Genomic DNA, 27847 nt, shown 5'->3' on the forward strand with positions numbered 1-27847 from the left:
AGAAATGGTGTTAATTAACCTCACGCTACAGCACCCCTCCTCCGCCCCTTCCCCCCTTATTGCTGGCACCACATATGGAGAAGGGGCCGCCCTGGTGCTGTCCTGCCCAGGGATGGGACCCCGCACCACCCTCCCACTGCCCCTCCCATGCACAGAGATGCTTTCAGAGCTGTTGATACGTCCCCTATCCTCTCTCCGAGTTGATCGGGTGCTTCTCCCCCCCCCCCCCCCCCCCCCCACACTCATACTTTGTGAAATAGTAACTACTTCTTCCCCTCCAGGAACTAAGTGAAAGGGCTTTTCCTTTTGAATGTATTAACATAGCTGAAACCCCTCCACCCACCCCAAATTAAGTGCAGCCAGAAGTGTTTCTCTTTATATTTCTGATGCCACATTTGAAAAGTAAAATCTACTCAACTTCTTTTTTTCCCCTCCCCCCAAGACGTAATTCATGCAAAGTTGCTATTTGTTTAAATAAGTTATAAAAGTTGATATTTCAGGCTAGGAGAAGCTGTAGCCTTGGTTACTCTTAGTTGGCAGGCACTGTACATACATACTGGGTACAGACACATGCCGGATCTGCTTTGCATTGCTTTTTGCATTGTACAATTCACAAATCTGACATCATTAAAGCGGTTAATTACCTTTTATGGCAGGCTGCAGTGAGGCCATCTACATGGATCAAACAAGCAGCTGGTTAAGATAATAAGTACGTGCCCCCCACCCCCCAGAGCTCCCCAAAATGCTATTATCTGTCACATTGCTCCTCTGAAGTGCTCGGAGTTGGTGCGCACATTAATGTGCAAATGTGTTACCATAGGAACTGCAGCCTCCATTATGCCTCAATGACACCATTCAGCAAAAGCCAGAACTAAAAATGAACAACAACAAAAATTAAAAATAATAAAATCAAACCAAACAAACAAACAAAAAGAACACCCACCCCAAAAGGCAGCAAAGAGAAAGTCACATGCGGAGCCTGGCCCAGGACTGCAGGTCACACATGGCGACGGTAGCGCAGGAGATAGATGGGGCTGATCTTCACTTCGGCTATGTTACATCGGGGCTCAGAGTTCGGACGGATCGAGTCTGGTTGCTGGTTTAGGAAGGAGATGAGGATGGAGCTGTGGTGGTTCCGACACGCCAAGGGGCTCTCAGACATTTGGCAGGATGAGGCACATCCAAAAAAAGTGCAGCATCAGTGGCGCGGTGGCAGTGCGATGTGTTGGAGTGCGTGCACACACTTCCTCTTCATGCATTGCAGCAAGCGGGTTGGGCTGGGGGCTGCCCCCACATTTTCCTTGGAAACGATTTACCAGTAAATAAAGACAAGATGGATGCATATTCTGTACTTACTGGTACGTTAAATACTGGAAACTGCATTCAAGTGATTTTCTCTGCACTATGATGAATGCATCGCTATGTTATCTTACACTTGGAAAAAAAGAACACTGGGCGCACCAGAGTGGCGGTGTGACGTTGCGGGGAAGGTTCTGTGCTTTCTGTCGGTCCCTAGGAGGCTGGGCTGCAGGATGCTGATTTCCAGCCCCACCACATCCAGCGCACAAGGCTGGGCCACCAGGCTGCACGGAGCAAGCCAGGATGAGATGAGGGAGCAAGAAGGGAGACAAAATTGGCAAATAAATGGTGACAAGAAAGAGAAGGGTAATTTATTATTATTTTTCTTTTTTTGGGAGGGGGGGAGGAGAAAAATAGCTTTTTTGCTTGGTGGTTGGGTTTTATTCTTCACGGAGCTGCAGGCGGTAGCGGTGGTAGCGAAGCTGGAAGAACATTCTCTCCAGCAAGGAGTGCGTCATCCCCGGGAGCGCGTAATGTTCAACCACACCCACGTGCTTGAAGCCCAAGGACTCGTAGAGCTTGTGGGCCGCCATCTTCACAGCTGTGGTCCCCAGTACGACGGAGGAGTAGTTGTTGAGCATGGCAAACTCCAGCACCTTGCGGCCCAGGGCCTTGGCAATCCCCTTGCCACGGTAGTTGGAGTCGACAGACATGCGGCGCAGCTCCACTGTGTTGTCCTCCTCATTGCCCCGCGCTGCCACAATCCCCACCACGTTGCCATCCAGGACAGCCACCCAGAAGCAGGAGCCTGTGGGAGACAAAGCACCACATGTAGCTGCCTAGGGGCAAAAGTGCTCTGAAAACACAGACCCAGATTGCTTTTCCCCTTGGCAATGCCAGGAAGTGTTCACTTCCAGAGGAATATATACATAAAGTTCCTAAAAAACAAAATGTAGATACCAACAATTATAAAGCATGGAATATGCCTCCATAGAGATCTACAAAAGCCACTTTTGGAGATGGACCTGGGCACCCTATTCTGGGTGGCTCTGCATTGGTCTCTGCTACATTCAGCCCTTGGCACACAATAGCTATGGGTGATCCTCAGCTGAGATGGTACACGATGGGCAAATCCCAACTTGCATGCAGTGGTGCTCTCCTGTCATACCAACATTTTCACCACATTGAGTCTTAGCCCCCAGTTGGACAGACACTTGGTTGCTTGCTGCAGACACCTAGATCCAGCCACAGCACAGGAAGCCATGTGTTTGCTTGGCTTTCAGCAAAATGACTCGTGAAGCATGAACCTCACCAAGGGACATTGGTACCCATCCCAACCAGCTGCTCATGCTGGCCAATCAACACAAAAGCCAACGAAATTAAAAACTACTGCAGCTCCAGAGCATTGCAGCATCATTTGGCTCCACTAGCAAGACAGCTTAAGAAAAACAAAGTTAAATGAATGAATTACTTGGGTCATCACTGAAGTAGATCATCACATAACATGTGATGCGATAACATGTAACAAAGTGTCTTTAATTGACCTGAGAAGATTAATGCTTTCATCACAGGGCAAAAGTGATTCCAGCTTGGATGCTGCTTAATTAACAGCCAAGAAAGCCATTACTCAATTACATCAGCTAATGAGGGATTCTATGACAAATGTGGACATATGGAAAATGGGGAGTTCTGCTGCACAGGATGAATGTGGCCTTACATGGAGAAGAATGATCAGAGGAGATCTCAGCATGCTGTGACTTTGGGACTCAGGTACCCCATCAGGAGATGGCTACAATCCATGGCTCAACAGCCAAGGAGCAGTGGGGCAGAAACAGAACACCCAGGATAAGTAAGCTCCAAGCCTCACCGCTGCACTCAGCCATGCACAGTTCCAGCAGTAACACTTGCTTTTGCTCCTGCTGTCAGCCATCATCACACTATTGCTATGTAGGTCAACAGCTAATTTTTTAACACACTGGGACCCATCTTGACCCACTTATCACAAGCAGTTAAAACATCTTCTCTCTGCCACCACTGTGACAACGCCGCTCATCCCCCTGCATCTGCCCAAATCTCACACTGTAATTTAAACAGACAAGACCCTAGACGAGACCCAGGAGTGCTAAGGACCAGCAGCTGCTTTCCCTCTGCACACAAATCAAATGCCTCCACTAGCTCATGGCTCTTTGCTCTTCAGCATTATTTTTACAAATGCACATCATGTGGTGACTGTGCACTACCTGACAATACCTTCAGCCCTCTATCACTCATCCTATGCCCCTCCAGCACACTGGCTGGACCACTGAACTGAGTAACGTGTTGCTCATCATTCCTATGCACGCTGTCACCAATTTCAACTCCAGTGGGATAGCCCAAAAACAGAGTTTTAGGGTTTTCCCTGCATTTGAGGAGCAGAGATGGCAAGAATGACTCTCACAGATGCATCCCACTTGGTACGGCCCAAAAAAGTGCCATATAGCAGCCCATCCCTGCTGCCCAGCGCCATGCACAGCAGCTGCTCCTGGGGGTGACTGTTCAGATGCTTAGCTCATCTTCCCCAAAACAAGACACTCATCTGCACTTCCACCTCCATTGCTCCCTCCATACATTAGTGCTTTTTCTTTCTTAACAGACAGCTCATGCGCCCAATCAGCCAGCAAAGCTTATTCAACAAAACACTTCCAAAATTTATAAAATGACACATTTCCCAAATTTTTAGGTTTTCTGTCTATTTTAAAAACAAAGCTAATCATGGCTGCCAGGGCAGAGCACAGGAGCTCTTCACACTTCTCTGACATGCCCAGCTCCACACCAAACACTAGCTCCACCGTAAGTAGAACCAAGGCAAACACACACATCTTGTTAGTTTTAACTTACAACTTTAAAGCTTAATTATAATGATTTCAAGTCCAACACAAAAAGAAATACTATCTGGCACTTCTACTGCTGTGTGTTGTGCATAAAACACTTATAATTAGCACCAGACAGGACACATCCGCTCAAACAATGCAAGTTGTATTTGGCTCCCATTCGCACCGACATGATCAGTCCCAGTACTTTCATTGCTCAGTGTCTATGCTGTGGACTGCCACCAGCCTGCACAAAAATGCCTGGGTCCCAAAGCTGAGAGCCCAGCAGTGTCTGATCCACTTTGGGGATGATTTAATCCCTTCCTTGGGGAGCAGTGCTTCTTGCAAACAGGGATTTTGCATAAAGTCGTTCTGGGGATCCCCATGCATACTGCTGGTCTCAGGTTGGTGTTTCTCTCCTCTGAGCAAATCCCTCATATCTCAGAGAAATTAGATCATAGAATCGTTAAGGTTGAAAAGACCACCAAGATTGTCTAGTCCAATCATCGACCCATCCCTGCTATGCCCTCCAACCACGTCCCTCAGAGCCACATCTATCTCTTTTATTGAACACCTCCCAGTACAGTGACTCCACCACCTTCCTGGGCAGCCTGTTCCAATGCCTCAGCACTTTTTCTGAGAAGAAATAGAAATTCTTTAGGTTGCTTTTTGCCTGGGTTCACTGTTCCTCACTGATCCTGGCCAGCTGCAGCTCCGTACCTAATTCCTCCTCCAGCAATACATGCACAGCACATCTGGATAAGGAGGGAATTGCCCAGGGAAAACAAGCCATATCCTCATTCTTAAGGACTACAGGAGATCTCCTTCTAATCTTTCCAGGACTGAGGGGATTGAATCAGAGCCCATCTCATTTTTGTACTTTTTCATACCCAGGATGAAACAAAATTATCTTCCTCTCACCTGTCAGCAATAAGAAAGAGCCTCGCTGCCAGCAATGCTATTAATAGCAGGCACTGACGTTTTACTCCCTTGAACTGTGATCTGAAAATAATCACAGCTGCAAAGATAAACACACACCCTGATGGCTGTGGCTCACCCTGCCCTTCAGATGCTCATTTCGGTCAGCATTTGCCTTTACTCTTATCTGCCCCCATCTTCTGGCGTCCTCCCATCACCCATTGGTGCAGGCATCCAAAGCCTTCTCAAATCATGCTGCCCCAAACCGCTCTCTAGATTTCTGATCCTGCAAGAAGACTTGCTCAAAGGGCTGCTCTGCACAGATGTCTTGCATTTAGCTTCAGCTGCTCTATCTCCATGCTGTCAGCACCTCAGGCATCTCCAAATACACTCCAGCTTACACCATTAAGCCCAGGCTTCCCACTTGAATGCAGTCTCACTGCAAGCCATCTCCAAACCACATCTTTGTCTCCTGTCTTGGTGCTCCTACCACACTCCCCTTGAACCTCAGCCTTTCTGCCTCACATCTTCACTTGTGGCACCCAGGGCAGTCTCTTCCAAAAGCTTTCTGCTTACAGGAATGTAGAGGAGAGATGCCATAATAGGATAAAAAACTACAAAATACATTGTAAGATAAAGCAAATGCTCTTGTATCTCCTACCTCCATAAAACTACACAAAACACCTGGGATGGCAAGAGACCAGCAGTTCTGTCTTATCTTCCTATGCTCTCCTGTTGTCTGTCTTTCAGTAACAGCAAATTATCAGCAAGTAACCTAAACCATGCAGCTGGCTGCCAACTTGGACATCACCATGGTGAAATGATGGTCACTTAAGATGTATTTTATTTACAGTACTCAAAAAGAGCCATGGTGATAGTGAAATTGCTCTAAAAAATACACAACAATGAGCTGGTGTCAAGATCCACCTAGGAAAGTTAGACATGGCTCCTCAGCTGAAGGCACAGCTCTACATTTAGGGACAATTCCCAGCTTTTGAGGACCAAAAGAGACTGCTCTGATTTACCCACCCCTTTCCTGCAGCACAAGATGCCCTCACACTCCACACATTGCTGCAATCCCCATGCCAGGAGCAGTGGCACCATGCTGGATGCACATCCTCCACCTGTCCAAGGCTGGTGCAATCCCCAGGCTGCTCCTGCAAAGCTCTTCTACCACCACAAGCTGACAAGGATGATGGGTGAAAATAAATATTGCTGCAAATTCTTCTACAAACTTTGGTGAATAAGTGGAAAAAAAAGCAAGAGTGGAGAGTACTGCTAGGAGAGCAGAAAAATCAGACCATCAGCCTTCCCCATCACCCTGAGTCCTATACGACTGAACAGCTCAGGTTCCTGCCACTCTCTTAGGGTCCCACAGTGCCTGAGGACAGCTGCTCCCTAAGGCAGAATTTAATGCCAATACATTGCTTTTGCAAAACAAGACTCTGACACACACATTCTGAGATGCATCCAAAAGCCACTTTTTGTATTACATTTCCACAGGAGGAAGCAAAGCTCCATCACTCCTGAACTGCCTCTGTGCTGATACCCAAGGCTCAGAGCCAGATCTGATCAAATTCATCGCTCCTCAGGGCTGAAGATCAGCTACAGCCAACTGCTGGTGCCAGCTTGTGTAGGTTTTGCAATCCTGTGACGGCTTTCATTGGGAGCTCAACACTGGGCACATCTGGGAACCCTACTCCTGAAGCAGACCAGACTTCTCCCTCTTTGTTCACTGCTGGCATTTCTACTTCCTGAAGGTCGAGCTGTCATCTCACATACAGATGTTCACACAGGCTGGGCAATTAAACTCAGCTGTGGGGGCTATAATTTTGAGAAGGACAAGGAATTATTAGAGAGCATCCAAAGGAGGACTGTGAAGATGAGGAAGTATCTAGAGGGTAAGATGTATGAAGAGCAGCTGAGATCTTGTGGTTTGTTCAGGCCAGAGCAGAGAAGCTGAAGGGCGGCCAGATGGCAGCTGCAGCTCCTCACAGGGAGCAGAGGGGCAGTGCTGAGCTCTGCTCTGTGTGACAGCAACAGGGATTGAGGGAACGGCATGGAGCTGTGTCAGGGGAGGGCAGCTGAGGGTGAGGGAAAGGGTCTGCACTGAGGGCGGTGGGCATGGAACGGGCTGCTCAGTGCAGTGGGTGCAGCCCTGAGCTGCTGGAGCTCAAGGAGCGTTGGGACACCACCCTCAGACATAAGGCTTGGGTGATCCTGTGCAGAGACAGGAGCTGGATTTGATTATTCCTGTGGGTCCATCCCAGCTGCTCTGTGCAAGTTTGGTGTGCACGCACACTGGTTTCCAGATTTCTTCCCTTTCCAGCAGCTCCATGAATGAGATGACACCCAGAGAAATGATGCTACCAGCTCACACCACAATCACAATGAGAGAAATTCACCCTCTTTCAGACGCAATGATGCTCACAATTACTTGCTGAAACTCACTTCCAGAGAGACACAATATCCCTACAAGCACATTTCAGACTGATTTCCAGTGCTGATTTGGCATGTTACCATAACACAGATGTGAGCAGTCCCCCCCCCCGGCTCAGAGCTGTCATGAGCAATGTCCTCAGAGCATCTACAAACCAGGGAGGTGATCCCATGGACACTGAGTGAGAAGGAAGCTGACACCTACAGAATTCTGTCCAGCCTCCTCAGAATTAAACATTGCAAACTTGCACTGCTGGGAGGAAAGTGATGTGCAGGTATGAGTTGTGGGAGGGGATGGAGGTTTATGTGTTTTCAGGGCTCACTGGGATGAGTGAGAGCCTCATCTCACATTGAAACATCCTACACAGGGCGAATCACCATCTTACATCTTCCCCTACATCATTACATTGGGGAAAAAGGGAAAAACAGAAGAAAAATCAGCCCAGCACTTTCCATAGAGCAGGTCTTACAATTCCCCATGTCCCTCACTCATGTATCATACACAGAAGCTTGCCAAAACTGACAGGCTTGATAATGCCAGCTGCAAAACCTGGATGCCCCAAACTCTTTGCTATGACCCACTGACATCCTGTGTCCCAGTGCAACACCAGTGCACAGGAATACCAGGACAGACAGAATGCAGCACACTGCCACATCACAGAGCATTACATATTTAGAATCATAGAATCACAAGGTTGGAAACGACCTATAAGATCATCTAGTCCAACCATCTCCTCATCACCATTGCCACCACAAGCCCTTGGAGTCATTTGCCCTGGAAGCTCCAGGGTGGTTTTGGGCAGCCCAAGCAGAGCAGTGCAGGGGGAGCCCAGTGGGGCCATGCTGCACTGAACACTGTGTAATTGTGCTACTCTGATTTATTTGCAGATAGCCAGCTAAAAAGCCCCAAAGCTCAGTGCATTGCCTCTCTTAGCTCCATCCTTTCCAGGCCTTTGTTCCTCTCCCTTTCACCTTTCCAGTTCCCCCGGCTTCAAACAGGGCTGAGTAACAAGCTCTAACAACTTCTACAAATAACTCTACACTTGATTTCAGTTAGAAGGCATTCCTGGAGAACTCTGACAAAATAATGGTATTTCAGAGTAGTTTATGGTGGTGGTAACTGGATGACACATGAGAGTCCTGCCTTGGCACTCCTGACACTCATGAGCATCCCTGTACAGCTGACACAGGTGTGGGGGAGCAAAAAATGTCAGGGGCACAGAAGAATTACCCATGCATGAAATTAGAAATGCTATGGGACCTTTCCTTCACATAAATAACACAACCCACCACATCAGGATTCATCACCCCAACACAAACAGCTTCATGCTGGAAGAACACTGGGCCATGTGGCCTCATGCTGACAGTGGGTGACACCCACTGATTTGTGAGGCATCTAAGGGACAGATCACTGACGAGTGCACAGCACCAGGAGAGATGGATGAGCTGCCACCAACCAAACAACTGCTTCTCCATCCACCTTCTTTTTCATCCTCACTCCCTGCAGCCTGGAGCTGGATTTGATAACCTTTGCGGGTCCCTTCCAGCTTCGGGTATGCCAGCACTCTATAGACTATAGGTTGACCTAAACATCTCTGCAAACCCAAAATCACTCTTGGGTTCAGACTCAAACATATATGTTGTAACATGCCACCAACAAGTCTAGCACAGCAGCCGTGCTCAGCTCATGCTTTCACTTGAAGATGGCAAAACATGGTGAGGTTGAAGTTTTGAATAAGAATAGGACAACTGACTTTGAGCAGTGCCTCTTCCATGTTTCCAGATGGAGCTGGCCTGCCCTCAAAAGCATCCTCCTACTATGTCACAGGTATGTGTGGCAACTAACACAGGCAACTAACTACACTTTCACAGAATTTGTTTGACTGCAAAACAGAAAAGAAGAAAACATTCTGCAGCAACCAGAATTCAGAAAGTAGCCAGGTTTGGCCCTGCACCTCCTATGAAACCCAGCAGGTATTTCTGATTGTCCCAAAACCACACACAGGACACAAGCAGATTTCCAGTGCATCTCAGAGGCTGGTATTAACAAATGCAACAAGAAGACTTGAAATCCTCTGCACAGCTCTTTTTTGCTGAGCAGGACACACCTTGGCTAAGCAGAACAGATCGGTCTGTGCCAAGCAACAAGAAAAGAATATTTAAAGCAATCTGAGAGTAGATGTTCCCCATGCATCCAAAATCCTCACTAAGCCTGTAAATTGTGGAGTCAGACCTTAGGTAAGCCAATGCTTTAGTATTTAGGCTGTTTTAAGTCAGAAGTATAAAGGCAAGAAGGAACACAGCCCTCCTACCAGCCTTGCTAGTCTGTATCTTCCCAGTCACTGCTCCAAATGATGGCTCTGACATTGAGCTCCTCATTAGTTAAATTAGTTTACAAAATAAAATGTGCTGTTCATCGCACTTTAAGCCAGCTTCTTAAAAGGGAATCGCTAACATTCGGTCTCAATCTTCTCATCAATCTTTCACTACACGGCTTTATTGCTTTCTGAAAGGTACTGGAGTTACACTGCAGCACACTCCACTTTCAAATGTCAAAAAAACCTGGAAAATCTAGAATTATTGAATGTTTTAGTATTCATTATTTGCTGGCTGGCTTCTACCTCAGGTGCATTACTGTAAAATGGCACTGAGCAATATCAAGATTTCTTTTTAGTTTAGCAGTAGGCCCAGACATAAATCATAAGAGGAAAATGGGTAGAATTGATCTTATTTTAGCCATATATCATTACTCGTCTGGCCTAAATTTAGCCAAGCCTCCCTTCAGTTGAATAGAAGTGTATGTACCTACACAGGAATTGCACCAAATGCTTCAAAGCAAAGGGAGAAACCAACATTGCATTTACTTAAGGTTAAATGACAAAAGCAATTCTGATCTCTACAAGGACTTCTGAGAAGTTCTATGCCATTCTAAAAGAGGTCAACAAACTTTACGGTGACTCACCCTTCAGGAGAAGCCATCCTGCAAACAGTGGTAGCAAAGCCTACCCAGCATTCTGCAAACACTGGAATGCTTCCTTGGAAGCATTGGTGAGGCTCCTTGGAAGTTTCCCTGAAGGTACTCAAGGTCAGGCTGTATGAACTGTGAGCAATCTGATCTAGAGGGAGGTGTTCCAGCCAATAGCAGAGGTTGGAACTAGATGATCTTAGAATCACAGTTTGGGTTGGAAGTGATCTTTATGATCACGATGAGGATAGCAGGGTGAACTACCCCCAAAATACAGACACAAATGTGGGGTATGGTATAATGATGCATAAGGCCAGAATACCCTACCTGTACAGGCAAGTTCTTTAAATCAGAGTTGAAAACAAGGCTGAAAGGGGCCTCCTGTGTTCAACAGGGAGACAACCTACCCGTATGTAAGATGAAACTAAAAGCATCTGCATTTTTAAAACACGACAGAAAAAAAGAAAAAAAGAAAAAAAAGGCCCCAAATGCCACAACATTCCTTTCTACTTTCAGGGGCATCAGGAAACCCATGCCACAGAAGTCAAAGCCAGGCCAAAGGCATGATTTAGAAATGTTCGTTTGTAATCACAAAGTGAATGCGCATACTCAGCCAAAACCATTTCTATGGCATGTTTCAATGGCTCCAAACACGTTCTTTCCCCCTCAGCACATTAAAAGGAAATGTTCCTGCTGCCCTTAAAAGCTTCTGAATGGAGACCTCATGACTACAACAGCTGATGAGCAATAATTATGAGTACTAATTAGAAGTAGTTTATGGTGCAGACACACTGACCAGAAGGGTCGTAGACCTCAGGGCAGGACCTCTGCTTCAAGATCGGTATCAAGAACTAAAGGACAGGGAATGGGTTTCATTATATGCCACCTGGCAAAGAGAAATTACAACTGTGCTCTCCAAAACCTAACAAAAAATACAGCTCTGCTGCTCCAAAAGCATTTCTTTCTGCAGATGACCCGAGTTTCACAAGAATCCTGCCTGGTTGCTAACACGGTGATCCACACCTCCCCAACCACTGCGTTAATGATCTACTGAAGTGAAACAGCCATTATAAGCAGTTACATTCTCTCTGAAACCACACTGAAGAGTTCATTGCTCAGAATAGAGAAAGACAAAAAAAAAAATGGAAGTATGTTCAAGGCACAGATTTGATACGAACTACAGGCTGAAGGCAGCTAGCACATGGCTTGATCTCCTCAAGCCTATAGCAAGCAACAAATTTTTCTGACAGATAACACCTTTCTTGCTCGCCGATCTTTTATTTTTCTAGATTTACTGTAAATATTTAATCTTTGGAGGACTGTTTGATTTATACTTAACACAACCAAGTATGGCCCTGGGGTAAGGTTGCTCGATTGCATTCTACCTGCTTGTGCTAACGTGAAGGGCTTTTCTTTCCTCCCTCATGCCCTGTTAGGAGCACTACACACCGAGGCCAGACACTAAAACAATATGGATAAGATATCGTTTCTTTCTGGCATGTAAGGAATGAAAATAAAGGTCCTCTGAAAAAGCCTCAGCACTTCTCCTTCCATCCCACCATGCTGCAGACTCCACTGTGGAGCACCATGGGCCCCAATCATCGCACCTCGCTTGTATTTTCTCTTAGCAAGCCATTCCCTGTGTAAAGTCACAGCACTGCCAAGGTGCAAAAAATCAACCACTGGTTAAAAACAACATTCTGTGCCTTATCAAGGTCAGGGTGACTTGGGTTTAATTACACCAAACTACACTACATCCAGACTGAAATTAGCACATTTGTTGAACATAGCACAAAAGGAAAATTCTGCATCTGTAAATACATGAACATCTGTCAGGTTGGGCACAGACAATGGATGTGTTGTGGGTGATCATTAACATAAAACGAAAATTACATGCATGAGCGTCTGCATCTCAAAAATGAAAAGAAAAGAAACACCTTTGCCACATGCTCAGTTTACCAGACAAGACCGCCCTGACCAGTCCCACCAGTGCAGGGCAGCATGTCTACAGCTGAAAGCAGATACTTCCACATGTGTGCTCTAAGCCTTGATGAAAAGGGATCCTCTGTTAACACATGAGGCACACACAGCAACCATGGCCAAGAGAGGTGCAAACCCATACAGTCAGGATAGCAATGCAGGATTTTGAGGATCCAGGAAGATTTTTGCATCTATCAAGGCAACGCTAAAATATATTAAACCTCGATAAGATAGAGAAGAACAAATGAAATAAGAACAGGTTCCTGGCTGGAAAAACTCCATAGAATCACAGAATGGTTAGTGTTGGATGGGACCTTAAAGATCTACTAGTACCAATCCCCTGCTATAGGCAGGGACACTTCCTTCTAGACCAGATTGCTCACAGCCCCATCCAGCCTGACCTTGAATGCTTCCATGGAGGGGGCATCCACAGCTTCTCTGGGTAACCTGTTCCAGTGCCTCACCACCCTCACATGAAGAATTTCTTCTTAATCTAGTCTAATACTGCCTTCTGCTGATATACATGATCTGTGAGGTCCCTTCCAACCCAAGCAACTTTGATTCTGTGACATACAAAAGCTTCCCTGAAAACATCACCTATTCCTTTTGCAGCCAATTTGCAGCCAACACACAGCAAACTGGAGGCAGGTTTACCCCATGCCACTGCACTTCCCATTTATACCACAGGTTTCCCATTAAGATCAAAACAACATATGGACCTCAGCTGAAGGATGCCCCTCAGTGTGCTCCTTGCTCCCAACAAAAGACAAGGGATAGAAGCACGTGACTGACTCAAAGCAAATGCTCCACTGAATCTCTGAGCTGAGCTCTCTCAGAGTTCTGCCTCAGTAAATATGGGGTGTTAGGGGATTCTTTGTTGTGATTTTTTCTTTATTTAATAATTTTGCTGAAATCCTCCCTAGCTGTTTGAGTTATTCACGAAAAACAATCCTACTTCTTAAGAAGCCTTGCAGATACTTTGATGCTTTTCAGAGAGCTGAGGGCTCAAAAAAAAAAAAAAAGACTGCAAAATCCAGTGATTGGCTTATTCTTGAATGAAAATCTCTGCACAGCTAGATGCTATCTTCTGAACATCTGCACGTTCTAAAATCAGACCAGACATGTATTTTCACAGCTGTTAAGTGAACCTAATATATTTTACAGGCAGAAGTTCAAGAAGGTGTTTCAAGAACACTCCTTTCAAAAAGTTTGGATTGCTACATAAAAGAATCCTCCCATATGCTCACTGCCACCCCCTTCTAACACCAACTGCCCCCACTTGCTTTCTCCCTCTTTTAACCAATTGCACCCCACTGCTGTTCCAATAGCAGTGACTTTATCAATGCACTCCAAGGGCTGAGGCACCAAAGTGCTGCCAGGCAGACAGCAGCCGAGCACCCGGCGTTCTTTCATCGCTCTGCCTCTATCTAAACACCATCTACAGTTGCTTAGTGCTGGAAACAGCAGCTGCTCCAAAAGAGCCCCATTTCAAAAGCTTCTCTTTGCTGTTCTACTACTTGCATTATTTTAAATTGAAAGCGTATTTAGGCCTTCCCTGGATTCCCTCTGGAAGTGTTACACAGGGTTCTGATGCTGTTAGCTAGTTCCAGAGAGGATGAACAGATAATCTCCAAAAAAAGAACCCAAAACCCTGATCTAAGCAAGCAAAACAACTTTTCTCTGTACTCTGCCTGCAGTAATGATTTCGTACATCCCATAAAAATGGTCAGAATGGGTCTTATGGAAAGAGTCAGAGTGGAAAAGATCAATAGGACATACCCAGATATGGATCGGGGTGATGTGGGTCAGAGGATTTAAAGAAGGTGTAAGAAAGCCTGTTGTTGGCTGTACATTTGCCTTCCAGCAAAATGTTCTCTCCCCGCTGCCACGTGGCTTTATGCGCTGACACACCATGTTTGCAGCTCAGCAGACACAATATCCTTGTGCTGCTGACTTCTGTTTGTTTTCTCATTTCTGTTATTCTGAGCATTCTACCAACAAAAATAAATGCTCGTGCTCACCATGCAGATATCTGAATGGCACGTTAAGAAAGAGAAGGAAGGACCTATAGAATGCAGTTAAGCAAACGGACATAAGCACATTTAAAAACACAATGGGAGGAGGAGGGGAGTTGCTGGGTGTAGACTGCTGCTTTAGGGATCTGCCACAAGTGACAAATGAAGCAAGAACTGACCCACACAAACCCACTGGAGAGTTCAGCACAAGGATGGATGAGAGGGCCAAGTGGGATTCAAAGAAGAAAAAATGCAAGCATTGCAGTTTGACACAAGATGGGAGAAATGGGATGCAGAATGGTGGCAGCATGGAAAGGAAAAAAAGGACAAAAGGAAACAAAAAGCCACTGTCAGTTCCCCATATCACTGTTATGATCTGGTAGCACTGTACATGTCTACTGAGCACACTGAGGAGCTGTGCCTAACCAGGTGGTCCAGGACCTCAGCTCAACTAGCAGAACAGCAAATCAGCCTGCACCTCTGGTTTCCAAGTCAGGATTCAAACATGTTGGTAAGGAAGCACAGGAGCAGTTCATATAGCAGTTACTTGCAGTGGAGAATAAATCCAGGCAAGTAGTGTGCTTAAAACAAAGTTTTTGTCAATTCAAAACAAGTCACACTCCTGTCATGAATTCACTGAAGATCTTCAGCAAGGTAAGTAAATACACAAGCAATCCAGACTGCCACTAATCCTGCTCATAGCTCATCCCCACATCACTGCTGGACCACTGTTTTTGGGGATGTGGCTTGGTGGGTATGGTGGTGACAGAAGGATGACTGGACTTGACGACCTCATGGTGTCCAACCTTAGTGATTCTGTGATTCTACCGGGATTCCAGAGGTCTCCCACAGCACAGAATCACAGAATCACAGAATTGTAGGGGTTGGAAGGGACCTCCAGAGATCATCGAGTCCAACCCCCCTGCCAAAGCAGGTTCCCTACAGTAGGTCGCACAGGTAGGCATCCAGGCAGGTCTTGAACATCTCCAGAGAAGGAGACTCCACCACCTCCCTGGGCAGCCTGTTCCAGTGCTCCGTCACCTCACTGTAAAGAAGTTCTTGTGCACATTTGTGCAGAACTTCCTATGCTGCAGTTTCCAGCCGTTTCCCCTTGTCCTGTCTCCACTCACCACTGAAAAGAGTCCGGCCTCGCCATTCTGCCCCCCACACCTTAGATATTTATAGACCTGGATCAGGTCCCCTCTCAGTCTTCTTTTCTCAAGGCTGAACAGACCCAGTTCACTCAGCCTTTCTTCATAGGGGAGATGCTCCAGGCCCTTCACCATCTTCGTGGCCCTCCGCTGGACTCTTTCCAAGAGATCCCTGTCTTTTTTGTACTGGGGAGCCCAGAACTGGACGCAGTACTCCACCTCCTCAACCGCTACACCGGTACAAAATTAAAACATCATTAAAGAGGGCTCCATCATTAAAACAGGGCTCAGATGCAGGTGGTCTCAGCACTGACTCTGTGTGTACCTCATAATACCATGCAAAGACCACAGCCCTTTATAGCCCATAAGACGTATGAGAGAGAACACGGGCTCTACTCTGATCAGCAATTTTTATTTTAAATACACCTGGCTTCAGAAAAAAGCCTGTTTGAAAAACAACACTTTTGACTGACAAGGAAAGTAATAAGTTCACTTCAAAACATTCACTACAAAAATCATTTCCTCATAAAAACTCCAGTTTTCAGCTTTATCACTTGAATAAATCCTACAAACAGCAAGCAAATGTCAAGTGACAAAAGTATTATTTGCAAGTTACCACTTCAAGCAATGTACCCTACCACAAGACATGCACTGCATTTCTGTATTTGCTTTTATTCTGTTCAAAGTTCAGTTTTACGTAGCACTATCTCAGACCACCATTTAAAAAACCACACCTGCAATACATGTTTCCCAGTAGCTATTCTGAAAAGCAGTTTTTAATTCTCAGAACCTCTTTTTAAAACCCAAGCCCCACTTGGCATCAAACACAGGGAGTTCCAGGTCAACATTTTGGAATTATCCTGTAAGCAATGACACCTTCAGCTCCGTAAAAAAACGCCCTCTGAGCAATTACAGAGGGCAAGCAATGATACAGAATGTGCTCTCATAAATAGTTAATTGATCGCTGGGGTCCCGCGGGTCAACAGGCTACTTATAAACGCATGGCTCAAAGCCATCCGTAACAGACACCATGGCACACACCTGTCTCTAACCAGACCAGCACAAACCGGCTGTGATGCCTTAATAAAGGCACGGCAGAGGTTTCTTGATGATTCCACTGTGCCTTTGTCGAAAGAAAGAAAGAAATCCTCTTATTGGCACCAGTTACAAATGATAGATTTGTGAACAGAAGCTAAGCAAGACACTCTGCTGTGTTTGGATTCCTGCGAAGGCTGTTTTCATTAGCCAGCTGTCAGGGGGGGAAAAAAAAGAAAAAAAAAAAACTGATTCCTCAGCTTCATTGAGGGGGAGGGAGTGAAAAGGTAACAATAAAAATAACCCTAAAAATACACTTTGCAGCTCCCCATTTCATGGATGCAGAAACAACAAAGGCCAAGCATCACTCAGTGTGCTGCAGAGCCACACACCAGCAAAGCACTTGGCAGAGTCACTCCTTTTAGAAGGCAGGGAGCAGCACAAAACACAGTTGTTTTTAAAAGATCTTCAGCATCACACTACCAATACGAGGTGTGGGCTCTGCCATGCCCATCAATAGCAGCAAGCATCCCCAGGGACAGTTTCCCAGCTCCAATGGCAGCAGCTAATCCTGACCTCCAACCTGCCCAGAGCTGGGAAAGGCAATCCCAGCCTCACAACTCGGAGACAAGAAGATTTAAGTCTGAAGACAAAATAGGCCCATTTTCAGAGATCCACTCCCAAATTTGGAGGGTTCTGTCATTTTGACAACCAAACCATGTATTTGGCTTTTACATTAAAACCTATTTGTTTGGTATTTTTTTCTTAAAACAAGCAAACAAAAAACCAACTTATGCCTTAGAAACCTTAAGATACAGAGCAAAGCCTACTGATAGCTCCTAAAGTATCTGGGCACCTGGCTGTGCTCACGAGGATCACAGACACTCCTAAAATCCGTAAGAGGCTAAGCAGTGCCTCTGGTGCTTGGAAATAGGATCACGAAGGTTGGAAAAGGCCTTGAAGATCATCTAGTCTAACAGTAGTAAGTTTTCAGCTCATGCTCCACATCCAAAATTCAGCATCAGAGCAGCTCAAAGCTCTGGACTTTTCCATCTCTCACCACTACTTAGGCACTCAATGCAAAGACTGAGTTTAAATTCCTTTGAAAACCTTAAGATGAAACACACTTTTGGGTAATTGCTTTAAATCTCAGCCACTTCGAAGGAAGTGAGAGAAGAAGAGCCACTGAGCATCTTAAATGAGACTCACTACTTCACAGAGTAGTGAGTTTCTCACAGAGAAAACTCCGTACTCCTCCTCATGTTTATTCACCGAGACAGTCATAGGAAGCTGTACACAACTACCCAACACTGGAGATTACATAAGAAATTACTTTAAGCCAGACAAAACCAGAACGCCTGATGTTGCTACTCTATTCATGGTCACAAGTCCCCACGCAGCTCGCATTCGATGCTCTTGAGTAGTTAACAGTGCCTATAAACTGCTGATGTGCAATTTGCACAACTTACTACTTCTCACATCATAGATTAATTAAAAGCACTTGCACATATTGGGGTTTTTAAACACCTGCATGCAGAGCTTGCTTCCAGCAGCACTGTAACCAACGAGGATGGCTACAAACTCAACACTGCTGCACAAACTGACAGCCACATCAATTAGGGATACCTCAAGAGAGAGTTTTTTTAATGCAAGGGAAAAATATATAGGTTACAGCACTCTGCAAAATTTACTAGAAAATGTAATTTCATCTCATTTTGACACGGGAACGTGCCAGAGCTGTATCTGAAGCAAGGTCTATTTTTGTCCCATGGACATGCATGTTGAAGAATGGGTTTGCACACGTGCTCCTGCTCCAGTAATAAAGAAATAAAAGGAACAAGGGGGAGCAAGGTTGCAGTGGCTTCTCCATCAATGCATTTATCCCATTTAGGTTTGTACCATAGCCCTGAACCCTCAGGCTGCTCTGTTGATCAGGACACTTCAATTTTTCTGTGGTAAACTCTTGGCTTACAGCATTGCTCTTCAAGAAGATGTGCATTGCCTGAGCACCCCTAAAACTGGAAAAAACTCTGAAGACTCTGGTGTCATTTCCCCTCATTCAGCCCCACCAAGTGCTTATCAGCACAGGGCTGGGGCTGGCCGTGATACCAGCTAGGGTGGAGCAGAGCCAGCCCTGGGTTTGCCCACGCTTGCTCACATGCTGGAGGAAACCCTGGGGACACTCAGCCCCAGGAAAGTGGCACAGCAAGGTGTCCAGCCCATCCTGGATGGTAGGCCTCTGCTGCAGCCGGCCACAGGAGCAGACAATGGATATGAGAGTGTGGGACAGAATACCAATCGCATCTGAAGAGGCAGGTTTCACAAGGAGCAACTTGGAAGGCTCAGGAGAGACCTTCTTGCTCCCTACAGTTACCTGGAAGGAGGTTCTGTTGAGAGCAGAGCTAGGAAATAGTGTTTCAGGACACAGACTCTCTCCTGGGTTTCCTTCCATGCCCCAGGCTGCACTCCCCAGCTCTCCATGAGGAGAAGCATGTCTGAGAAAATCCCTAAAAATCCCAATGCACAAAAGCCAGTGAAGGGGTTTGACATATGCCTGATGGAGATAGGGAAGCCTTAAATTCCAGCTGCCTTTCAGGCATGGGCAAGCAAGGCAAGGCCCTCCAAAACACATTCCTACACTGGGAAGCAGCAGCCCTGAGCTCTATCCTGGCATCAGGTAACTAAGCCCTGGCCTTGCAAAGCTTGAGCTGCTCTATTCTTTCAAAACAATGTTATCAGTGGGCAGCATCCCTCCTGCTTATCTGGCTGCTCAGCTGCTTGCCTTACCTCAGAATGTGGAAGAACTGGGCTGCAGGGTCAGGCTCTGTGCCTGGGGGTGTACTCCAATACCCAGCCCCAGGCCTCCATCCCACCATGGGGAGCAGCCATCAGGGCTGCCCAAGCCGTTGTCCCACCTTGTAAGGCAGAGCAACTACACCTCCCAGAGCAAGGGCTCTTCTCAAGGTGGTTCCTATATTCTCCTCATGATTCCCACACCAGCCCGGCACCCCAAAATGGTGGCCTGCAAGTGTAATGCACACCCAGGCAATAGGTATCATGGCTGGTGAAGAAGCTCCAGCCAAAGGGGACTCTTCCTACCAGTACTCCCCTAGATTTGGAATTGCATCATTTCACAATGCTCATCTCCTCACGTGCTCCTGGATTAAACCCATCTGATATCAGTTCTGTTTCTCCAGCATGGAAACTCAATGAGCAGGCCCAGTCCAAGAGAACAATTAAAATACCTGCTGCTCTTCACCCAAATACCCCGAAGGTGAAAATGCCTGGAAACAAACTAGCAGGATTTGTCACCTCCTCACAAATCATCTCTGCCCCCACCTCAACTGGAATCTTGAGGTAAGGACACAAACTCAAGGTCTCTGCCAAGAACAAGACATACCTCATGTGGGTTCAGCTGAGAGACCATAGAACCATTCAGGTTGGAAAAGACCACTAAGATCACCTAGTCCAACCACCAACCATTCCCACCATGCCCACTTAACCATGTCCCTCAGTGCCACCTCTACCCTCTTCTTGAGCACCTCAAGGGACAGCGACTCCACTACCTCCATGGACAGACCGTTCCAATGCATTACCACTCACTTAGAGAAGAGATTTTTCCTGATATCCAGCCTGAACGTACCACCCAAGAGCAGCCCAGACTGAATTCTCATAAGCCATCCTTTTTTCAGGGAAGTCCAATATGGTCATGCAGGATTAATCTATTCATCATGTACCTGGGGACAATGGAAACAGAACTGCTCTGCTCACCACCAGCCTGGACTAGATGAACAGAGCTACACCATTCCCCATTCGAAGCACACAGGGCCCTCTCTGACATGCCCATTGAGCTGGCTGACTCCCTGAACCCAATTGGCAAGGAGAAGCCCAAAATGGGGATTCACTGAAGACAGCAGAACTGCTCCCTTTAGCCCTGCTCACACCACCACAGAGTAATCAATGCCAAAAATCACAGCTGCCAGACTGGCATGTTTAATGCAACCTGACATCTCCTGCAGCAATCCCTTCAGTTTCACCTTCTGCCTTATGCAAGTCAGACGTCCTCAGCCCTCCACCAGGTCTGGCAGCCATAGCTCTCCAGGTCCCTTGTCCGTGCTCCCTGCTTGAGCTCTGCACGAACACCACCAAAGGTCAGCTTCTGCAACAAGGAGATCTTTGCACTACCACCACACACACATTCACACATCCCTCTGCAGAGACACCCAGCAGAAGGGCAAGACAGACAGCTACAGGAGATAAGGGCTGAAACCACCCCAGAAAAACATGCTGGCTCGTCTACCCAAGCTCTGCTCATTCAGGAGAGCAGTGGGTTTGCACTGAAAGCAAGGAGTTCTGGTTTCCATCAGCCCTCCAACAGAGACCTCAACCTCCCAAGAATCTTTCCAAAACACAAACTGCTGCAAACATACACAGAACCACCGTGACAGAAGCTTGAAGAGATGCTGTAAAACTGATTAGTCGTCAAAATCATCAGACCATAAAAGAAGCTCCAGCTGTGCTTCCCTTATTTGCGTAGAGAAATGCAGGAGGCAGGGCTCTGTTTAAAATTAATTTCTTTTTTGTTGTTGTTGTTTACTAGCACCCAAGTTACTCTGGTTGACAATTAAGCCCATTATCCAATTCCTTCCTTTTTTAGCACCCCATTCCCTTTTTTAAGAGTTTATGCAGAAAAAGATAAATTCCAGTAAGTGCTACTTTAAAATGAGAAATGCAAGCTAACAAAGAGCTGGGGAAGATTGGGCCATTCACTCTTCTGTTTTAAGATCCCAATCCAGTACAGAACTCAACGCCAACAATTCCTTTGAAGTCAACACCAATTTCAAGTCAATCTACTGCCTTTGGGCTTAGAGTTAAACTCTGCCCAAACGTTCTGCCAGATCCTTGGTGCAAGTGTAGGAGGACAAGAGCAAACAAATATTTAAATTTTGGCTTGTGTACTTCAGCAAAATTGCTGTCAGCACATGCTTTTAAGTTCATACAAAACCCAGTTGGAGAAATTCAAGACAATAACTAACTTGGAGACTGGTGGGTCAGAAAACTGCAGAAGAAAATAATACTTTGATGCAAGTAACACTAATCGTGAAGCATGGTGTTCCCAATATCCCACTACACACTGTCCTTTCAGCCTTTGCTCTTAAGCTGACCCACAGATTGGGTCACACAGATGCTTTGGCAGAACCACCAGGAGCAACCCATTTCCTCCCCCTGAGCAGAGGGCAGTTTGCTGTGGATGCTCTGCACAACATAACTGACCTGGGTACCACACGCAGCTCTTTGTGGCACAGATGCTGAGAGCAATACCTCAGTAAAACCAAAACCAACACTGCGATCCAAGACCTTGACACCACACCCCAGCTCTACCTCTGTCTGCCTGAAGTCGCACCAGGCTGTTCACTCTGCCTCATCTAGCCCAGCTCTGAGTACCTGCAGCCACACTGGGCCCTTGTTCCAGCATTAAGAGTTGGACTCAACTATTCTTAAGGGTCTGTTCCAACTCAGGATACTCTGTGATTCCTCTGTAATACATGACTGAGGAAGCTTTCAGTAATATCTAAGTTAGAACAACAGGCACTACTTGCAAGGAGGAGCCCTTCTTGTTCCTGTTGTAATAATTCATGTCTGAGTGCTAACTTGTCAGCTATCACAGTAAGAGAAAAACCTGGGGCTGGAAGTTGTTCTATTGTCATTCCCATCCTCTGCAAAGGGATGGGGAGCTGATGTGGCACAACACTGCCTGTTCTTAGTGTCTTTCAATAGATAGTGAAATCAGTGCCAGAAAGGCAAGAAACTCAAAGCTTTTGGAGACATCTGTATTTACACTTCTGTCTTTTAGGGCAGAAATCTGACTGCTGCATTTTGGGGATAAACAATCAGAACGCCAGTTGGTGCCTCATGCAGGTTGCACCACATAGCTTCAGAGAACATGGACAGGCACTGACATCATGGATGGAGCAGTCCTGGCTGCTTCCTCTTGGCCTTTACCGAATTATGACTCCAACTTGCTTCATGCTACTATCATCGGCACCCTTCACAAGCACCAGCAGTCCCATAAATCTGCTTTTTACAGCATGGCAGAAGCCTAATTACACATGATTAAACTCTGTCAAAAATTAAAGCCCACACATTCCTCTGAAATTGAAATCAGCCCTGTTAGGTATCAAGAAGCAGCAATGCTGATGGCTGGAAGGCATGTTGTCAACACAATGCTGCAAGTGGGGGCACTTCCAACTCTTCATTTGAGTCTCTCCTACAAACACTGGTGTAAGCACACCCCGAACTGCGGCCATGCACATCTCAGGCTGCAGGGACAGATGCAGCTCAGACACCTAGAAAGCTTACACTTGCTGCTCCTGCCTCAGCTCTCCTCCCCCAGCACCGTGCACTGTTAGACCTCACTGCACAGATTCGGAAAGGTTAAGCCACAATCCGTTTATTTTTGTGACAACAGCTTAAATGAATATTGAGCTCTTTAAGGACACGTACAAGTTACACATTGTTTTGCTGTCATGAAAACAGGCACTGGAAATTAAATATAACCCATGTAGATGGACGCTACAATAGGATACAACATCCAAAGGAAATGCTGTTAAGGCATTTTGAGTCTTTTATTGCAAGGTAAGCATCATTTTAGATGGATGCAACACAAGGGGTGAGGAGAACAAAAGTTCATGGCTTTTATTACCAGTGAGGAGATGATCCCTAGGAAGAGGCCTGTCACACAGGGGACAGCAGTGATGCAGCGAAAAACATCACATGGAGAAACCAATGAGTGGTACCCTGAGAGAGCAAATGATCAATGGCACACCTCACCCTGCCCGCTCCCCAAGAGCACAGTACAACCACAGTGCAAACTTCCAACCCCAATAACAGCCCCTGGCACCCTAGAGAGGAGCCACAGCTCTGGCTCTTAGCATGGATGTACACCTACAGAAAGGGAATGGCACGTTCTCCCCAACAAATTGCAAAGGGACTTCTTTTTATTATTATTAATCATGTAGGGGCTACTTGCAGTTTAACAGTTAAACATTAGATGTTATGATTTCAATTACATGCACTTGTGTAACAAGCAGATGAAAGTATATGTCAAACACCTGCAACATCCCTTTACGTACCTGATCTATGCCTCTTCCAAAACACTTGCATAAAGGAAGGTTCTTCTAGAATAATACGACAAAACACATGCATTCTCCATTCCCCACACTCCCTGATACACACAGGGGGCAAAGAAACCCCCAGCTCAGGGAACACGGGGTGCACCCAGCTCCTTCATCGAGCATGGAGAGCACAGCTCCCAGTGCCTGCCTGCAGATGTGGATGACTAAACATCTTAGGGACACACACACCAAAAAAAAAAAAAGGATGGATTTGTGCTTGGCATGTCCTAAAAGCTGCATTCTGGCAACTTTAGAGCTGTGCTCAGTGCTGCTGCAAAGAGGACAGGGTGCCAGCAGCATGGGGCAGCCACAGTCCCCATTGGGGGGAAGGCAGCCCCAGGCTCTCACACTCACCTGGTGGTTTCATGTAATATTGCTCGATATCAGACATGTCCGTATGCAGCGCACAATCGAGATAGTGGAGGATAACTTTTCTGCTGAAGTAGTACCTCATGCCCATCAGAAAGATAGGCAAGCAGCAGGTCAGCAGGAAGGACTTGGTCACAACAAAGCACATTACTATGGAGATAAGGAAGAGAAATAAACGACACCTGTCAGAAAAGAGAATTTAGTGTTGATTTCGGAATACAAACTCATTTAAAAAAATAATATTAAAAAATAACACAGAGCAAAACAGACACTTGCAGCTCACACATGAGAATGGTGCAATCCTCCCTAAGTGGTGCTAAGTGACAGTGCAGCTCAGTGTTCCCGCAGTGCCGGGGGAGGGGAGGAGGGGCTGCTGGGGGCACCCCCTGCACCCCGTTGTCAGTTGGGGGTGGGCTGTGCTGCAGGCACGGCACTCCGCAGCCATGTGTTTGGCACTGCGGCAATACTATTTCCATCCTGGGAAGCACTGGCTGCTGGGGAGGGGCACAGCCTTAGGGCTGAGGGTCCACGCAAGGCCTAGGGGGCTCCTGGAGGAGGGAACCCTTTAGTACCAGTTTCCCAGCACCCCACTACTGCCAGGGGTCCCTCTCCAATACAGAGCTTGAGGGGTCACCTGCAACCACCAATAGCTTGAGAACCCAGCCTTGGGGTGGAGGGTGCGTTTTCACAGAGGGGGACATGCATTATTACATTATTATTCACGCAGAAGAGGAGTTCACATCATTACTTTCAGGAAGGGCAGCTTGGGCACAGATTATTATTTTAAAGCGGGGTTTCAAAAGGGGCCGCGGGGTTATTTGCGGGAGGTGGGAGCACCTTGCAGGGGTCATTTTGAGATTGCAACCCCCGGGAGGTGACACCCCCCGCCCCCCCCCAACACACACACACACACACACACACACTCGGAGATGGAGGGGCCCGGCCGTCTCCAAGCAACCGCTGCACGCGGTGCGCAGGGCTGCGCGCTGCGGAGCTGCGCGCTGCGATGCGCGCACCGCTCCCATCCCACCCCCCACCCCCCTCAACCGCCAGCACGGAAAAACCGCAAGGACGCGCAACCTCCGCGGGGAGCCCCTCACCGCCCATCAAACCCGCGCAGCGCAAACCACCCCCTTCTCCCTCCGCCGCGATGCGCTGCGCTCTCTGCATCGCTGCGGCTCCGCGTGGCTGCGGCTCTCCCGACTCCGCGCGTCCCCGTGGGGACCCCGAGCGGAGCTGCTACTCACCCGCCATCAGCGCGTAGAGCAGCTGGGTGAGGGGCTGCTGTTTTAACCCTCTGAAGGCCGTGTTGGGGATCCGCTCCATGATACCTTCGTAGAAAATGCGGCGCACCACCTCCTGTTCGGAGGGGTGGAATTCGCGGATGTAGACGTTGTCGCGTTTGGGTTCTTCTTTGGGGGTACCAAGGGGAGCAGGAGGGGAGGAGGGGGAACCTGAGAGGGTGGGCCACATTTGGGAGGAAGAAACAATGATGGTGTCTTTTTTGGCTCCCGGGATTGAGTCATGGTCTTCCGCCACGATCTTGGTCTCACAAACCATCTTGGGAGACAGACAATGCATGCAAACGGGGCACGGGGAGGGAAGGAGAAGAAAAACGGGGAGAGGGGAAAGGGGAGGGGGAAAGGGAAAAAAAAAGAAAAAAAGAAAAAAAAAGGGGGGGAAGGGGGAGGTGCGGAGCGCGGAGCAGGGCCGGAGACCCGCGGGCAGCTGCGCGGGGCGCGGAGCAGCGTAACCGGGCGGGATGGGAGAAAGGAGCTGCGCTGCATTTTGGAGAGGCATTTATAGGGCGGGGGGGCCGCGGGTCCTCGGGGTCCGAGAACCCCCCGCATTGGCTGCGCGGGGTCGCCATGTGATCGGGGGGGGCGGGCCGCCTGCCCACCTCCCACCCCCATCACCCGCGCCGCCCCTTTGCAAATTACTACGGCGCGTCCCTGCGCGGGGGGCGGTTTCCTCCCGCGGGCCGCGCATCTCTCCTCTGCGTCCGCGCACGGGGACGCCGCTTTCTTTCATTCTTTCTTTCTTTCCGTGTTCCCATTCTGAAACAGTCGCTGCGAATGCGCGGAGCCCTACGGGCAGACACGACCGCGGGTGGGTGCGAGGGATGCGCGTCCCGGCGGGCTGCGGCGCAGCGTGGGCGCTCCGCGGTGACTCATGCGGCGCGGCTCCCCCCCGCCCCATCCACGCATTGAGTGCTCCCCGAGCCCACGCGGCCCCACATCCGTCCCCCACGCCGGCTCCGTGCCCCGTACCCCGATCTATAACTTTTCATGGGGGAAATAGAAGGCGGGGGGATGCGCAGCGAGGAGGAAGAAGGAGAGGAGGAGGAAGATGGGCTCCTCCTCTTCGCAGGACCCGAAAAGCTTCGCTCTCTCCCGGTTGGAACCGGCCGGCATCTGCCCCAGGCATGCGCCGTGCGGGGACGGTGCGGGAATGCGGAGCGGCGGGCACAGGCACCCACACTGGTGGCCGTCTCCCTCCCACCGGCTGCGCCCCCGGAGCCCCGTGTGAGCCCCACTGCGAGGTGCGCCCCTGGAAATCCCATCCTCCTGCGGGGTGCACCTGCGCGTCCTCCTGTCCTCTGCCCCCTGCAGCCGCCTCTATGGATGCTGCATCCCCCTGCGGACTTCACTGCGTCCCCCATTGGGGCTCCACTGGCACCCCGTGGGCTTGCATCCCGGGTGAGGTCCTCAGGATGGTGCGCAGGCAGCTGGGGCTTTGCTCCAAGCTTGGTGCTGCTGTAATGATTTCGTTGCTTCACTTTACCTTAAAAAAAAAAAAAAAAAAAAAAAAAGTTCCAAATCACGGAGGGGGAAAGATGAGGCCAGGGCTCGGAAGCTCTCCCACCCGCTGAGTGCCGCCGGCACCTGCAGCCTCACACTGTGTCTGGTATCCTCGTGGGGAGTTGGGGGGCCGGCTACGAACTGGTCCTTTCTCCAGAGCATCTGAGCCAGAGTCCCACCCGCACCAGAGTGGGGTGACAAGATGTGGCATTGATGGCAGCTCAGCACGTGGGTCGCAGTGAGGGAGCAATGTCCCCAAGCAAAGAACCTCCCGTGGGAGGGAGATGTCCCTGTATCCCCATGTCTCTGGCACATCTCGCCCTCAGCAGAATTTGCCAACGTGAAGGCAGAGAGGCAGCGGATGGGGAAAACAAACAAACAAATGGGGCAGCGTTCGCTTTCGGATTGTGAAAGCTCCAAGCCAAAGATAGGAGACTGCTGTTTTAAAAATATAATTCAAGCAACACTCAGCTCCATATGCCTGGGTGAAGCAGGCATTTATTTTTGTTTGATCCTTTCTACGCTGCTTATTTATGAAATAATGAAAGTAATCAAAACAACTCATTCCTTAAAAAAATACTGCTGCAGTTATGTAACAGCCAGGAAAGCTCCCAGTTCCAGTCCCGCTCTATGGGCCGGAGTGTTGGCAGATGGATTATTTTTAGAAAGACTCCAAACACTTGTTTACTACTTATGCTGCATCCTGTAAGCAAAAATGAGCATCCTCCCTTTGCCCAAGGTGAGGACGTGCTGCTGCAGTGGGGAAACTGAGGCACAGAGGGGCTTTGTGCACCATCATGCAGCGACTTAGAGGAGCCACAGCCACGGCACCAGCTTTCCCAAGCTCTGTC

The 27847-nt window shown here is 47.9% G+C and overlaps 1 protein-coding gene across 1 annotated transcript; it reads right to left on the reverse strand.

Annotated features, from left to right (window-relative positions):
* Positions 1–389: 389 nt before the first annotated feature.
* NAT8L (N-acetyltransferase 8 like) lies at positions 390–25941 on the reverse strand. The gene is made up of 3 exons (XM_042871536.1): positions 25443–25941; positions 24181–24345; positions 390–2107 (listed from the first exon to the last, which is right to left on the reverse strand). Exons 1-3 carry the CDS (start codon positions 25774–25776, stop codon positions 1740–1742), a joined length of 867 nt encoding a protein of 288 aa, XP_042727470.1. The 5' UTR covers positions 25777–25941; the 3' UTR covers positions 390–1739.
* Positions 25942–27847: the final 1906 nt, after the last annotated feature.

Source organism: Lagopus leucura, unplaced genomic scaffold (genome assembly GCF_019238085.1).
Source record: "Lagopus leucura isolate 7727_CA_CO unplaced genomic scaffold, USGS_WTPT01 Super-Scaffold_100004, whole genome shotgun sequence".
NCBI classification, from domain to species: domain Eukaryota; kingdom Metazoa; phylum Chordata; class Aves; order Galliformes; family Phasianidae; genus Lagopus; species Lagopus leucura.

Coding starts and splice junctions, on each gene's coding strand:
- NAT8L (XM_042871536.1), bottom strand. CDS start 25,776: ATGCATTGTCTGTCTCCCAAGATGGTTTGTGAGACCAAGATCGTGGCG. Junction 24,346..25,442: donor GCTCTACGCGCTGATGGCGG/GTGAGTAGCAGC, acceptor TTATCTCCATAG/TAATGTGCTTTGTTGTGACC. Junction 2,108..24,180: donor ATATTACATGAAACCACCAG/GTGAGTGTGAGA, acceptor TGTCTCCCACAG/GCTCCTGCTTCTGGGTGGCT.